Raw genomic sequence first — 16714 nt, 5'->3', positions numbered from 1 at the left:
AAAGACTATAGACGGCTGTAAAATAACTGAACAAAATGAAGTGACATGGAGTCACTTAAAGCTGCTCCTTCAGTGACAAAGACAATTCGAGATTCTCAGAAAGGCCCTGCCAGAAAAGCAAAGCAAAGGAAAGCAAAGCAAGACTGGTTTACAATTCAAAACAGGTGCCCCAATTTATTCTACTAAAGCTCAGGAGGACGTGAACCATACAGCATTAAATGAGTTATACTTTAAGTCAGGAAGTTCAGACATTTGAAAGATGATTTGGTCCCTAGAGGAACCATTCTGGGTTGTTGTGATTTTTTTCTGTAAAATCCTGCTGTTCTCAAATAAAAATGAGGCAAGATTAATATACACTATGTCTACACAGTTTTACTCGTCTGCCAGTTCAGCCCAGTATCATACCAAAGTGTGTAAATACACCTGCCAGCCCACTAGGAGGCCGTGTGTCAGTGTGACAGTTGGCTCCACCTTGGCGTAAAAAGCAGACCCGTCCGTTGCATGGCACAGATCATGTGACAAAGGTCATGTGACGGAAGTCATTTGAAGAACTACAAAAGGCTAGTTGAGTGGGTGAAACAGCGGACTTTCACCAGGAGGCTAGTCGGAGGCTCGGACCGCGCTGATTTGCTCAAAGAAACGTTTTCCTAACCATGACCATGTGTTTTTGTTGCCTGACCCTGACCGTGTGGTTTTATTTTATTAAACCTAATCACATAATTTTCCAGTGGATTTGTTTCATAAACAAATTGTTTTTTGACGCCCCTTTGAGGCAAAGCCAATGTCACTGCCCTCTAGTGGACTGACAAGTGAATTACATACTCTGTGGTGATACCAGTGAGAACCATTTTGTGGTTTTGTTGACTCCAAAAAAAAAAATCTGTGCTGCATTACTGTAGTATCAGCATAATAACATAATCATAATTAAAACCATAGTAGTGATAAATATTCAAACCCATGTTTTTATGACTGCACCATCCATTAGAATAAGGCAAATATTTTAAAGGTCTTGTGCATTAATTTAGACAATTATCCCCCAAATGAAAAAAGTACAACTTTGATTATAGAGCGTGAGTTTGTAATGTCCAGGGGTATATAAGACTTTCAAATAATTTAAAATGCAATGATATTATACAACTTTATATAGTCTGTTCAACTTCTACAGTATCTATGCAAGTATATTATCAGATTTTTGTTGTACAGTTTCAAGTTGTTGTAGTTTTAACTTCAATATCAGTCAGGCTCTTGTATCTTAAGTCAGTCTAATATCTTTTTCTCTCATTTTTTTTTTTTTTTTTTTTTTTACAGGAGCACGCATTTGAGAGCAGTCAAAAGTACAAAGAGGGAAAGTTCATCATCGAGCTGGCTCACATGATTAAGGACAACGGATGGGAGTGACGTTGCCGGCTGCACTACATTTGTTTTTTCTGACCTTGGAATGCTCTCTATTGAACTGCGTGGAGCGACAACCATTGACCTCCCTGATCCCATCACCATCACCTCCCCTCCCCTCGTGCACCCACTCGCCTCCTTCACACACACACACACACACACACACACACACACACACACACACACACACACACACACACACACACACACACACACACACACACACACACACACACACACACACACCACCTGCTCATCGTGAAACTGAACAATACAAATGACATGAAAAAAACAATTAGGAAATGGAGCAACTCTTGAAAAATCATATCACATGAGTCCTGTTGTTACTTTTGAAGAGTGTGTGCGTTCACCTTTGCAGCTCTGGAGCTTTTGGGTTTGACCCGTGCCCACCCACTCTCACCCTGCCTCAGCCCCACCGAACCACGCTTACAAGTGATTGTGGTGATATGGCAACAACTATGCGAAAGGAGAGAGGCTTCACTGAAAGGACATTTTTTTGTTTTCTTTATTTTGTGCATTCACTGAGATGGACAGCTTTGATGACTTTGATTATTTTAATGTTATTTGCTATGGTTTTTAACATCTAGATTTGGTAAGGTTTTGGTTTGATGGCAAGATGGACATTACTGGTTAGCATTTTATTTCCTTGTCAAGTCTATCTTGTATTTGTTTTTGGGTTTGTTGTATCTCTGCCTATAGCTGATCATGCTTGTCTTTGCTAATGTCCAAATGAGCAATCAGGGATAGGGTGGAGAGTGGGGTGGGGGAGGGGGGTGATTGGGGGGTTATTGTATTTACAAGTATGTAGCAGCATCTTGCTTAAAAAAAAACAGTGGCAAAGGATGGGATTGCAGTAATGTAGGATTTTATACCTGATATTTTTTTCAGTTTTTATTGTTTTTCAATCTTGTGAATTTCCTTTATTTTCCCCTCTGGTACTTTTCATTCATATAGTATAGACACCTTTCTTGTGTTTGGCTAGTTGCGATTGTGGCTGGTTCCATTTTGCAGCAGTACCATAAATGAAAAACACATGAAACGGAACAGAAATGCTTTCTAGACTGGGGAACCTGATATCACTGTCAACATGTCATAAAATATTATGACAGACTGTATTATCCCATTGTCTAGAAATGAACAATAAAAGAGACACAACTACATATAAATATTAATACACATACATATCCATATATATTATGAAAATGTTGGTAGATTATAAAATGTATCATATGTATACATACATATGTAAATATATGTGTATATATGTATATATACATATATATGTATATATATATACACATATATATACATATATGTGTGTGTGAAATTCACATGTGTATATATGCATATTACTGTGTATATATGCATTGTGTGTGTGGTCATGCATTACACAGTGGCATACTTGAACGCTACTCCGTTTGCACTTTGCAGAGACCTTTGGTTCATCCTGGTTTTGAGGCAAAAAGCTTGTTCGCCCTTTTCACAGATGAACGACAAATTTTTGGTGTCTGAAGAAAAATGTTTGAGCCGGATGCTTTGACGGTTTCTCTGTTTCTGTAGTATGTTTAGCAGCTGTCTGTTACATACTTTTGGGAAATTTCATTTGGTTGAATCTAAATTATATCAACAAATTCTGTTTCCTCTCAGTTTTAGCACCCCTTTTGGATAAAAAAAAAAAAAAAAAAAGTATTTCTGATTCTTTGCTGCTATCCCGGTATTTCTTACCGCTCTTGTAGGTCTTTTGCACTTTATGTCTCTCTGTCTCTCTCTCTCTCTCTCTCTCTCTCTCTCTCTCTCTCTCTCTCTCTCTCTCATAGAGCGTATGAATTGTCTCTTTGTGGACTGAATCTGTGATTTGCCTCCAAGCCATATGAATCTTGTGCCTCTTCAAAACATGAACAGCCTCCCCTCTTTTTTTCTGTTATGCAGTGCATAACTCTGAAAACTTTCATGAAAACCAATGTGTCTTCCCACCTTCTAATTCAAAGTGGCCCCCTCAAAATGACATTCTTCACCAAAATCCTCATAGAGCCCTGCCCGTTTTTTGTTTTGTTTTATTCCTTTTTTTTTTTTGGGCTGGCGGGGTGGGGGTGGGGGGGGGGTAGATTTAGAGGTACATAAACAGATGGATATATTTAGTATATTTCTCAGAGTAAAGCATAGAGGCAGATGTAATGAATATACGGGATGCCCAAGGCTTGTTTGACCTTTTGTTGGAAGGATGAAAAAGATGGCTGCGAGTCGAGTTGGTGTGGGGTGGGATTGGAGAGTTTTAAAAAAATCAGCAGTGATTGATTACTTTGCCGGCAAGGTCAGTCAGATCACCCGACCTTTTATCCTAAAAACTATGACAATGCAAACCCTTGATAGTTCGCAGTGATACCTACTTGAAAATATAAACACATAAACAGCTGAGATATTGGCCCGTGACACAGTTTTTTGTACATAAAGTAACATATTTAAGGTTTTATACGTATTTCTACTGGGTTAGTTCTTTTACTTCCCCAACTTGAAGCACTTTTGTTCACCGTACCTCTGGCTGTGTGTGTCTGTATGTGTGTGTGTATACATGCATGTTTATTAGCCCACATGCATGAAAGTGAATGTTTACTTTCTTTTCCTCAGTTTTATTTCTCTTGTTTTTTCCTCTTTTTGTTTGTTTTGGGTTTTTTTTGCAGCTGTTTTTGGTTTCACTGTCTCTCCCTGTGTCTGTGAGGTCGAGAGCCAGGTTAGTTTGTTTGGAAGTGATTTATCCCCATTTTTTTTTTTTTTTTTTTTCTTCCCCTTCTGTTCATTGTGTTCATTTAGATTGTGTAGTGAAAGGTCTCTGCTGAGCCATGTAGACGGTGAAGGGGAGCTGGAATCTCCCACCATGTCGCAGGGAGAGCCTTTACCAAGACCCTTTTTGCCACCACAGTCAGTGTCTCCTGTATAGAGAGCTTTTAGGTGATGAAACGCACCCTGTTACAGCCATATTGGAGGTCCTTCATTTTTAGCAACACTGGCTGTGAATATCTGATTGTATTTCTTAAAATCGTATTCATTTTCGTGCTGGTTTTTGTCCAGAAAATGAACTGTTATTTCCCTGACCTGTTTTTTAATGTTTGCGTTGTTTTGATAATGTAAGCTTGCTGGCTTCGGGGCTTTGGTCACTCCATCCCAGTTCTGGGGCTGCATCTGTCGTTTGCATTTCCAGAGCCCAAACAGGTCGAACAAGGCCTGTTCTATTGTAAAGACGCCTTCAAATGCAGCCTTTTATTGCTTTAATTTGCATCACTCTGACCTACCTGTTTAAGCCTGGTGTTTAAACAGCTGAAAACCTTCACTTGGCTGCAGTGATGTATGAGGATACTCCCGGGTGTGTTAGTGCTCTTCACTGTCTGGGGTTTGGACAGATGTACAACTGACTTAAAGACTTTTAACCACAATGGGTTTTGATGCATTTCAACCTGGTGTTGCGGTACTTAATGGTGCAATGACGCTGTCTATACCAATTTCAAAAGTCAGGAAGTATAATCTGACCTAATTACAGTTTGCTTTCCTGTGGTCATCAGTGATACTTGGTATTCACCACCGCCTCTTCCTGGCGATAAGCTTGGAAACTACAGAAGCAAAGTTCCTTCTTGGCCTTGGAAACAAGAGTTAAGAAAATAACCTCACCAAATTATCTATTTGGTTGCTGTTTTTGGAACATTTGATCATGTTTCCCCAAATGGATTTGCCCAATAATGTATCTGTAGATGTTCAAATTTCCATTTTTTTCCCCCAAGCATATTTGTGTTGGCTTGTGAAAAAGATTTTTCGACAAATTTCATGAAAACCTGAAATCTATCTGCTGAGGAACATTCTGCATTATGACAGAAAACTAAAGAATAACTAGAATGGTGAGATTATCTTCTCAGTTTGTAGTTATTGTCTCTAAAGGTTGACAAGGAGCACTGGGCTGCAACATTAGGGGAGGATTGAAAGTTTTATCAAAACAACAAGAACCCAGGTTGAAGCTTTTATCTGATCAACAATCCCAAACTGTCTGATTTAAACAACTGGCTGACATTGCCAAAACCCGGCCACCATTCCCCACACTCACAGTCTGAAGAAACCAGCACTGCTAGCTCTAATTGGAAGCAAATCTACCTTACCGGGTCAATCATGTTTGCTTAAATTGTTACTGAATGCACAAACAGTAGTACAATCTTCCTCCTGTGTTAACACTGTGTGTTACGTCCACACGGTTTCTCCAAAAGGACCTCCAAGATGATGCATGCAGTGGTTTCTGGGAGATTTTTGACCCAGCTGCTCTCCCTTCGATCAGTCAGTCCAACCAACAAAAAGCAGTTGCCAGTGTCACCGCTAGTGTGTACCAAAAAAAGAACCAGGTTCTATCGAATGCTTCAGTGTCAGAGGCCAGGAAGGAAGCCAGGGATCATGTTCGAGTGGAGATTCAACTTCTATACCAAAATCAAAGAGTAGAAATCCTGTCACATAGACATTGTCTTTCTTTAGAATGTTTTGATTCTCTGAACTTAACAGCATCGAGGCAGCCTGGATGAAAAAAATTTAGATATTTGCTGCTGAAAACTGTTTACTTTTATTGTTATTCTGTTATTATTGTGACACTGGCTTCCTACTTTTTGAGCTCTGTTACTGTCTAAAACTTACGTGAAATGATGTTGAGCAAAGGCAATGTGGGTATACAGGGGAAAAGACTGTTCCAAGTTCTTTTCTTTGTACTGTTAAAGTACAGTTTAAGGTCTAAAGCATGTTGTATTTATAATGGCTCTATGTCGTGCCTGTTTTATTTTTATTGTTCCTAAATTTAAAAACAAATATTGTATGCTTTTTATTTGACTACATTGCTTTGCATTCTGTCTTAGTAAAGCCATGTCACATGTCTGTTTTCACTCTAATGTAAACTATCAGATATCACAATAAATTTTCAATGGCATTAAATTGTGGCTTATTTTAAGGTGTCATTCATTTTGAGGATATGACTGAAATGTTTTATGAAAGGAATGTTTTGCAAACATGAGCTATAAATCTTTAAAAAAAATTTTTTTTAAAACTACCCTCTTTTAGAAAAATCCGATTTTGACATACATAATATTTCGCAATTTGTTTATTGAATTTTTTTTAACATCTGCTTGTGAAGAATATAGTCAAAAGATACATAGGTACACAAATCTTGCTTTCTGCTTTTGTGATATCATTTCTTTTAGAAAGGGCAAGGAATATCCTGAGATATCTGGTAAAATATCAGACGCCAGTTCTAAAGATTATGTCACCATTCTAATACAAAAATTTGTCATATCCTTTTCAATTCAAAACAGTTTATTTATCCCCAAGGGGCAATTTGTAAAGGGCTTTTAAAGTAGTACAATTAACACTATACAGGAAAAAAATTATAAAAAATTTAAATATAAGATAAACTGCAAATATAAATGTAAAGAATACGTGTAAACTGTGACAATAGATCGATACATGTCAATATAAAGATAAACTAAACTAATATACACTACGACTAGTAATAAACATAATAATATTTCAACAAATACTGTAATATATTGGTGCAGAGTAATGCGATGAACGTAGGCTGTTAACTATAAAGTGTTTAGCTAAGGTGAGTCCAACACAGAGAACAGAACTCCTGTAGGATGCCACCAGCTGACCTTAGTATCTGTTACACAAATAGGGTGGAGAGGGCTCTGGCATAAAGTCCAATAAGTTTGGATCAGATTTTAAATTTGCTGTGCTGGTGGTTTCTGTTTTTGGAGCTGATGGAGTGGAGTCAGCATTTGAAATAGAGTGTTATGACATACACTCTTAATGAAGGAGTCGTAAAACAATGTTGAGGGTTACTGACCAAAAAAGGAGTTGAGCTTCCACTGGAGATCCTGCCACTGCTGACATTTCCTGAGGATCTCCTCTGTGTTGGAATGACATTTTAATAGGTTGCCTGAGATTGTGCCAAAGTACTTTATAGTCCTCAGCAATCTCTATGGACTACCCATGGATGGTAGAAGTGACTGCCTCAGCCAGCTCCCTCTGCTTGTAGGAGAAGGTCACCACCATCTCCTTGGTCTTGTTCACATTAAGTTTCAGGCAGGAGCCTAATGAAGAGCTGTACTGTGGCACTGTGAGGGGCTTGGAAACAAAGAGACAAAGTAAAAAGAGAAGACTATTTACCCAGGACCTCGGTAGGCAGAGTGAGCCATTACTCCGTCCACGTACCGAGTGATGAGTTTCTCTGCAAAGATGTGTGTTGAATGCCAAGGACGAGTCTGCCAACAAGAGGCTGGCTGTAGTGTTCGGAGAGTAGTCGCTGGTGGATGGTATCAATAATGGATATTTTTGCGTTGTCAACCCTTCTGCCGGCACAATATGCGAGCTACTCGGATTGCTGCCTCGGTGATATGGCTCTTGAGCCACAGGCCGGAGGTCATTCAGGTCCTTGAGACCCTGCCAAGACCCTGTCTTCTTGTTTTTTTATTTGTGTTTTGCACTTAGGCCTTTACTACAAAGCAGGTTCAACATACACAGGACATCTTTCCATTATCTGGCTCAACAAAACCTAACAAACGAGATTGTGCTAAGCGGTCACACGACGCTGATAGGTCAACCCAGGGCTTCTCAGTCCACCATGTGACCAATCACAAACATGGACAAGTGTACTCGAAGCAGAGCAGCATATTCTCAGCAAACCATAATCTTAAAGAAATATGAGGAAGTTGAAAGGCTTATCACCTTACCATCAGAAACGCATGGGAAGAAATAACATTTTTCTTAGCTCTATTCTCATGACATGTATGGCAGTTTTAGAAAATAAGAAATACATATACAAATATAATGCAATGTGGTAGGTAGGTTTACTGTTATATCTTATAAGCACAAGTGCAATGCCTTTGTGCTCTCTCTGTTAGACAGACTGTGGATTGTCTCAGTCCACACACTGAGCTGCACAGGATCTTCTATGATTGGTGACATTTTTCCAAGAGAATTATTGGGTCAGTAGGTGGTGCTTTTACACATTCTGATCTATTATCTCAAACATAAACTGCTCCAGAAAAGGTTAAATTTGCAGCATAAGTTACCACAGTGATCTAGCCATGTTAAAAGAGGAGACACAATAGGTGATGATTTTGATGTAGCTGCTATAGAACATTTTCTAACTCAGGCAAGATCAGGTGCAGGACATCTTCTTGTTCCTCCAGTAAACTCTGCAGTAAAAACAAGACCAATAACAAGGTTAATATGATCCTACTGCTGCAATGCCCCCCGTGCTGACACTGGCAGAGCTTCCCTTTCAGTGCCGGCTTGGCATCCTCTCTTGCTGCCAAAAGGGAGGGAAAGCACTGATAGCAGGATTATTTTCCTGGAGGGCCTTTAGATCAGTGGTAGTTGGAGATGGAAACACTGCAATGGACTTCGTAATAACTTGCTGGTGCTGATTCATCCTGGTTGGGCTGCTGCAGAAGTTCAGGAAATGCCGTTCGGGCACAACACCCTCCAGGAAGTCATTGTACTGCCTGGAATCAGCATCAACATTTTTATTTGTTTAGCAAGTGTGATATCTCACAGTATAGTTGAAGGCCGACAACTCTGCCGCCCACCGCTGCTCAGTGGCACCCACTTTAGTGCCCATATGACCATTGGCCCCACAAATAGTCAGGGAATCTCTCCGTCATGGCCCAATTCATGGGTAGAGATTCCAATTTTGTAGAACTGTACTTTCTCACAGGGGGCTTTAAGCTTTTGGCTGGCATAGGCGATGGGCCTCATCCCCTCTTGTTCTTATGACAGTACAGCTCCCAGGCCCAGGTGGTTGCATCCACTTCTAAAATAAAGGGCAAAGAGAAATCTGCAAATGCAAGAGTAGATGACTTTACCAGTTTCCTTTTCAGGCCCTGGAAATTGTCATTGCACTCTGCTGTCCAGGCTTGTTACAGTAGTGCAGCTTGTCATTTCCTGTGTTTTCTCTTGGCCATCTTGATTGCTAGGCAAGGCAAGGCAAGTTAATTTGTATAGCACATTTCAACAAGACAATTCAAAGTGCTTCACATAAGCCATTAAAAGTATCAAAACATAAGGCAAAAGAAAAGGAAATTTAAAAGCAATTAAGAACATTGATTGAAACATTAAAAACAGTCATTAAAACATTAAACGAGCTAAAAATAAAATAAAAGTTGCAGAACAGTTTAAGAAATAAAATACAGTAGTAAAATGCAAAAATACAGGAAATTGATCAACATCCTTGAATCTGGTTCAATTAAAGGCAGCAGCAAACAGAAAAGTCTTCAATCTTGATTTGAAGCAGCTGAGAGTCTCAGCAGACCTGCAGCTTTCTGGGAGTTTGTTCTAGATGTGTGGAGCAGAAAAACTGAACGCGACTTCTCCATGTTTAGTTCTGACTCTGGGGACAGACAGGAGACCCGTCCCAGACGACCTGATGGGTCTGGATGGTTCATAAGGTAGCAGCAGATCAGAAATGTATTTTGGCCCTAAACCATTCAGTGCTTTATAAACCAACAGCAGGATTTTAAAGTCAATTCTTTGTTGGACAGGAAGCCGGTGTAAAGACCTCAGAACTGGAGTGATGTGATCCACTTTCTTGGTCTTAGTGAGGACTTGAGCTGCAGAGTTCTGAATCAGCTGCAGTTTTCTGATTGACTTTTTAGAGACCTGTGAACACACCGTTACAACAGTCGAGTCTACTGAAGATGAATGCATGGACAAGTTTGTCCAAATCCTGTTGAGACATGAATCTTCTAATCCTTGATATATTCTTCAGGTGATAGTAGGCTGATTTTGTAATTGTCTTAATATGGCTGTTCAGATTGAGGTCTGAATCCATAACTACACCTAGATTTCTGTCTGAGTTTATGGTTTTTAACATCAGTGATTGAAGCTGAGCGCTGACTTTCAATCGTTCTTCCTTGGCCCCAAAAACAATTACTTCTGTTTTATATTTGTTTAATTGAAGAAAATTCTGGCACATCCAGTTGTTGATTTGTTCAATGCATTTTCCCAACCCTTGTATGGGATTATAGTCCCCTGGCGATATAGTTATGTAGATTTGTGTGTCGTCTGCATAATTATGATAACACACTTTGTTTCTTTCCATAATCTGAGCCAGTGGAAGCATGTAGATATTGAACAGAAGAGGCCCCAGAATTGAACCTTAGGGAACACCACGTCATTTTAGTCCGCTCTGATGTGTAATTAGCTACAGACACAAAGTATTCTCGGTCCTTCAAGTAGGATTTAAACTAGTTTAGTGCTGTACTAGAGAGTGCCACCCAGATTTTTAGTCTGTCTAGTAGTATGTCATGGTCGACCGTGTCGAATGCAGCTAAACGATTTAATGGAGCTTCAAGCTTTGAGAACCCTTCACCAGCTATCGCAGGTAGTTTGTGGAAACAAAACTTTCGCCCGGACTTTAGCCCAGACACATTGGCCCTCAGACCGTTAACAAAGACTCATATTTCCGCAACAGTGCCCTAACTCTCTACTGTTCTACGGGGGAGATCAGTTTGGTCAATGGCCGGAATTTCTATCTGTTTGGGGCTAAACTGTCCAGTTTGAGTGTTCACCATGCCTGTAGAAGCCCGTAAACAACCAACGTCTGTGATCTCATCGCGCAAGTCAACCGCGGCAATTCCTGTATCAGCTACGGAGCAATGTGTGTGAGGAGTGATGGGAGCAGCAACCACATTAACGGCTGGGACATAGATTGTACCCCAAACTATCTCAAGTACTGCAAGACAGATCAAGAATCCCCCTTTTATGGAAATTTTAGCCGCTAAGTAGCTTGAACAAAACTTCCCCAGTGGCTTCACAAAATAAAACAAGAAAGAACAAGTTTCTACAACAAACATAATGGTACCAACAGGTAAACTGATATATTTTGTCTCTCACCAAGGCTATTCTTTTTCTAATCTGTGGAGGATTCACTTGCCCCCGATGTACTGAGGGCGTTGTTGTCATGGTCCAGGAACATTGATGGGCAAACAATCTAGCACTGCTTGGCCATGTTCACTAAATAACAGTGCCAAATGACATCAATGCCCAACATGTCTGGGACTGATGAGGGACAGGCTTGCCCTGGAAGGTCTTTTACAATTAGCCAACCTACAAATAATCTACATCCATAATATTAAGTCGATTTGCAGGTTTGAGTTGCAGCTGGGGACAAGATTGGAATTGTTCCTAAAAATGCTGTCTAAAAAACTGTCAATAAGGGTGGATACATTTGTACCTCCGTGTAACCTAACAGCTACTCTCTGGCAACGGCCTCGCAAATGGGAGGCAGCGTTTAAGGGTGTCTTGAGAGTGTTGTCAACAGAGTCCACTCTGCTGTGGCTGGACATGCGGGTGTGTAGGTCTTCCCTGAGCTGAGAGGGGAAAAAAAAAACGTATTTTAATGCAACATAGGATCTTGAGCAGCCACACAAATCTTTCTGAATGGCCAAAATCTTCTTGGGGTTGTTCCTATTAGCTTTTTCTGGCAATTATTAAATGACATAACTCAAGAGCAGAAGAGTAGATAGTGAATTGGTGACATGTATCTTGAATGTCAACTTAGAAGCTGTCGCTATTGCATTGACCTTCTGTGTTGCCGGCTTGACAATGTATGTGAAGCATCCGTGTTTTAAAATTTGTAGTGTCAACAACATCCATATTTGAAGCATCATCTGTGTAAACACTTTAAACAATTCCTTTAAAGTACTCACCACAAATTAAATGCATCTGGACATATTTGAAGGTAAACCGCAATTCATGTATAATGCCATTTAGACAACAATTCCTACATAAACAATGCTTTATAAGTTTGAAGGTAAACTTGGCTTCTCGTTCTCTCATAACAAAGTTATCTACATTTCTATTCTGATTCCTGACTTATCTGTTCCCCTCATGTTGGACACAGTACAAAAATCCTTTACTTAAGTAAAAGTACCAGTACATCAATGCAAAAATAAACCAATAGTCTTTCATTAAATGTTTTTATTTTTTGTAATTGTTCTTAAATCTTTGGTGTTACTCTTTAGAATTGATTTTGCAGCTTTAACAAAATATTCCTCTCTAGATATTCATGCAAGGGACTGATGGCTGGATGCAGATGTGAAAAACAGAACATCTTCCTCTTGGTAGATACACCTTGTGCATATTATACATGTTTCAGAGTGGTAGGCTCGTTTGAATTCTAACCTTTACTTCGTAGGGGCGAGAGAGAGAGCCGGGGGAGTAGGGATGGGTTTGCTTTTGGTATTGTGACGGGTTCAAATGCACAGGATGTAGTGGCATTGGTTGTTTATGTCGGCGCATGTTATCCTCATGCTCAAAGTCCTTCTGTCTCCTGACTACTTCTGTGACGCTCTTCCACAGGAGGGCCTGTGTGTGTGGGTTGGGGTGACTCAGGCGTCCAGTGGCTGAATGACCATATTGTCTGTTTTCTTTTGTTCATACGATCTTATTCTCTGTTCACTGTTGCCAGATGTTTTCAAAAAGTAGAATGAGTGGTGCTGGTTTTATCATGGAAAAGATGCTGTTTATACCTTAACAAAAAACAAAACTGTCAGTGCTGCTGTTTAAAGAAGATATGGAAAAATATACTAAATACTGGCATTTTCAAAAGTAGTATATGCACAATATTTGATAAACTCTTTGACTGTACAGAAGGCAACATGAGAGGAGAGGAGAGGAGACTGACCAGTGAGAAGTTAAATTCAATGAAAGTGCATCATTTGATAGAACAGAATTGCTGCTCTTGCATTTTGCACCCTCTTCTGTGTGAGATATTAGCTCTCAAAGGATGCCAAGCCAGTGGCTCCCTGTGACTTGTTGCTCGAGTCACTTCTATTTTTCCTAGTTTTTTTTTTCAGCCCTGTCCATCCCTCCCACTCTCTCTCCCCCTCAGCTGGAATTGCCTGCCTGAGGTTGCAGGCCTCCCATGACTGGAAGCTTTAATGCTGCTGCTATTTCAAGCCCTCTGATGTCATCTAAAGGAGGGGCTGGCTCGCATGCCCAGAGCAGTGAGTCACAACCAGAGAAAGAGAGAGATTCAGCGAGGAAGGCATCCAAACATCAGCGGTTTGTTCCTTGTTGTCCAAATTTTTCTTTAGTCTATTTGAACTTATTTTAATGTTTCATGTTTTTCTGGTATTTTCATATTTCATTTTCTACATTTGCACAATCAAAGTTTCTGCAGCCTCTTATTTTCTAAATTTGTATGCTTTAATTTTTTTGTTTATATATTTTAAATAACATACTGGGAATTTAAAAAAAAAAATCATGTTTTCAATAGCTTTTCACTGGCATTTATTTATTTGCTATATTTGTGATATATCTGTCATTTGTTTAATATCCTGGTTTATATTTCAACACTTACACAATTAAAGCTTTTCAGTAATACAATTCTGGCATAGAGACTGAAAATGTGTGTGGCAAAGCTATTTCAAATATCAGTAACAAGTTAGAATAAATTCAGGGGTTTTATGGCTACAGTATGAGTACATTTTTTTCAAAGCATAACATCACAGAGACACGAACTGTTTTTGTACACTCGGCAGGGAATTCAACTTTATTTCAAAGTATTTCTGTCCAAGAAAATAAACTAGTTTAGCATCTTCCTCCAAATACAATTCTGTGTTATCACCACAGGCAGAAAAACAGACACAGGAACTGAAGGAGATCTTGTTTTTCTCCTGTCTCCAAGAGTGATGTCATCCCCATTCAGACTCTGCCTACACAAAGTCGTGGCAGCGCTCAGCATCCACTATCACCATGGCTACAGCTCTGCACCTGCCACACTCCCATCAGCTGAACCACCAGGCAGTTATTGGACCATGCGTCAGACTGACGGGCACCACGGCCAATGAGAAAGGTGGTGAGTGATGTCATTGGAAGATTGGTGAAGCAGAGTTGCATATCCAAACGCAGAGTGTCAGAAATCTTCTGCTGACGCACCAACTTAACAAGGAAGGCCATCACATTAGCATTATCTCTTCTACAGAAACAGGAGAGGGCGGACGCCATGGTCTGAGATGTTTAACAGCTGTCTGGAGCTGCTACCAGCTCTCTTTTTGAACGAATAAAACCAATTTAATCTGGGCTACTCAGAACTTGGGGCATTACTAGGTGGGGTTTGCTATACTGCTTGAAAGTGTCTCAAAATATCAGAGGACTGGACTAGGAAAGCTTCTCTAAGGCCCTGAACAAGATCTGATAATCCTCCTACAGTCTGTAATATATATGCACAGAACTATACTTGATGTCAAAGGAAAGAAAAAAGTCTCTGGTTCTATGATCTGTGCAATTTTACTATAGAAATTCATTATAGATCTCATAAAACTTATATAGCATTGTCATTGCCACCAGCAGAAGGCAGCTGCTTTCAATTAAAACAAACTTTCTGTACACTTTGCAGCCCCAGAGGGCAGATAGACAACATTAACACCTATAGTTGCATAGTAACATAGTCATGCATTTAACAGATAAAGAGATGGGATATTTGTATCAAAAGTTGGTGAAGATGAAACCAAAGCTAAAAATAAATTTAAAATGTAATTTTACATGAATTAAATGCATTTTAAAGGTCTCCAGGCAGCTGTATCTTTTGTCTAACTGCTTTGCTGCTGTACAGGTCAGGACACACTTTCTTATGTGAGGATCCAGATCAACCGTTCTTATGTCAAGTTTTGCCTGCCCACCTTGAAAAAGATCTATGCTAAAGGCTTACGCAGCACATACCTTTGGCTGTTTTTTGTCAAGAGTGGAAATTGTATTCATTTTATAATGAATAAAACAATAGGGAATACATTTTTTGACAGCGACAATCGGAAAATGCAAATACAGTCTGCAGCTGCTAAATTTTCCTGCACATTAATTTTGTTTAGTCTCGTGTCTGATATGTAGATATGTGGTCAATTATGTTAAGGATTCCCTGCAGCCCAACTGAAAAAGAAAAGTCAGTAAAATATGAAAAATGTTTGGAAAAAGCAGCATTTATTTACGTGAATCCCTTTCACACAGAGGCAGCAGCTGCTTTTTCTGCTTGGCAACAACAAAGAGAGCAAAGACTCTTGTTTACAGTTACTACTCTATTAAAAAAAAAGTTTTTATTGTCCTTAATCATCTGTTCACACCCCGTTGAGGCCTCACTTTATGGATGCCAGGGTGAGTTATAGCTGTTGATAAATAATATATGTGCTTTCAACTAATTGTAGTGTCTAATAAACCACTTAATACATTTTTATATATTGCTTTGCTATAGGTGACTTAAAATGAAATTTTACCCTTAATGGCTACAAGGTGGAGATGTACTAAAGCAAATAAAATGTTCACCACACATGCTTGTTTTTACATTGAGTCATTTAGAAGAAATAGAAATATGAATACTTTGTTATATATATACATTTCTTCATGTACACCCACATGTAAAGAGGTTATATTTACAAAAAGCAAGTCATGTATAACTGAACAGACAAAGATAACGATGCCTTGCTAATAAGAAGAGATGAGTTGTGATCAGATATTTCTGAATACTCAATAACAGATCTTTTTATTGTAGCATTTACTAAGGATTGGCAGTTAAGTTGTAGCTATTGCCATTTTTGTAGGTTATGTTACAGCTTGTAATGCTATTTTTTATTTATTTTCTAAACAGCACAAAAATGGAATGATCAAACACATATGATATCAGCAGAATTAATACAGTTGTCATGTGTGTGTGTGTGTGTGTGTGTGTGTGTGTGTGTGTGTGTGTGTGTGTGTGTGTGTGTGTGTGTGTGTGTGTGTGTGTGTGTTGTGTGTGTGTGTGTGTGTGTGTGTGTGTGTGTGTGTGTGTGTGTGTGTGTGTGTGTGTGTGTGTGTGTGTGTGTGTGTGTGTGTGTGTGTGTGTGTGTGTGTGTGTGTGTGTGTGTGTGTGTGTGTGTGTGTGTGTGTGTGTGTGTGTGTGTGTGTGTGTGTGTGTGTGTGTGGGGGGGGGGGGGGGGGGGGGGGGGGGGGGGGTGTGTGTGTGTGTGTGTGTGTGTGTGTGTGTGTGTGTGTGTGTGTGTGTGTGTGTGTGTGTGTGTGTGTGTGTGTGAAAGTAAAAAGATAACTAAATGATATTCTATTAGAAGCTTAATCTGCATTTACATACAATTTATAACATATTTGCCCCAAGCATACGATCCACTCAAGAGTCAGTATAGAAGCTTTTCTGATAGAAGGCTCCCTTCAACGTTTCTCTGTGGACTGTGTAGCATCATAAATGTTTCAGATTAAAAAGCTCCCACTCAGACATAGCTCAAATAAACCCTTTGCC

At 39.5% G+C, this 16714-nt stretch overlaps 1 protein-coding gene and 1 long non-coding RNA gene across 4 annotated transcripts in view; both read left to right on the top strand.

The window, feature by feature from the left end:
* The window catches only part of ypel1 (yippee-like 1), a 29508-nt gene extending 27978 nt beyond the window's left edge, over positions 1-1530 (top strand). For both annotated transcript variants that reach the window (XM_069705964.1, XM_069705966.1), the window contains exon 5: positions 1309-1530. In XM_069705964.1, coding sequence (XP_069562065.1) covers positions 1309-1398 — 90 coding nt within the window. In that variant the 3' untranslated portion in view covers positions 1399-1530. The remainder of the gene's footprint in view (positions 1-1308) is intronic.
* A 5891-nt stretch (positions 1531-7421) lies between these two features.
* On the top strand, positions 7422-16108 carry LOC138625204 (uncharacterized). 2 transcript variants are annotated; one of them, XR_011311221.1, is made up of 3 exons: positions 7422-7574; positions 13325-13439; positions 14123-16108. It is a non-coding gene; the product is annotated as an uncharacterized lncRNA (long non-coding RNA). The 2 variants fall into 2 exon arrangements; XR_011311222.1 differs by having other exon boundaries at positions 13325-13497.
* Positions 16109-16714: the final 606 nt, after the last annotated feature.

The sequence above is a fragment of the Brachyistius frenatus genome, unplaced genomic scaffold (assembly GCF_029030835.1).
Source record: "Brachyistius frenatus isolate BFR_SWC_R1_liver_20210118 unplaced genomic scaffold, ASM2903083v1 Contig_60, whole genome shotgun sequence".
In the NCBI taxonomy this organism is placed as follows: Eukaryota; Metazoa; Chordata; class Actinopteri; family Embiotocidae; genus Brachyistius; species Brachyistius frenatus.
The sequence above is the reverse complement of the archived record's forward strand: the minus strand, read 5'-3'. Positions and strand labels throughout refer to the sequence as shown.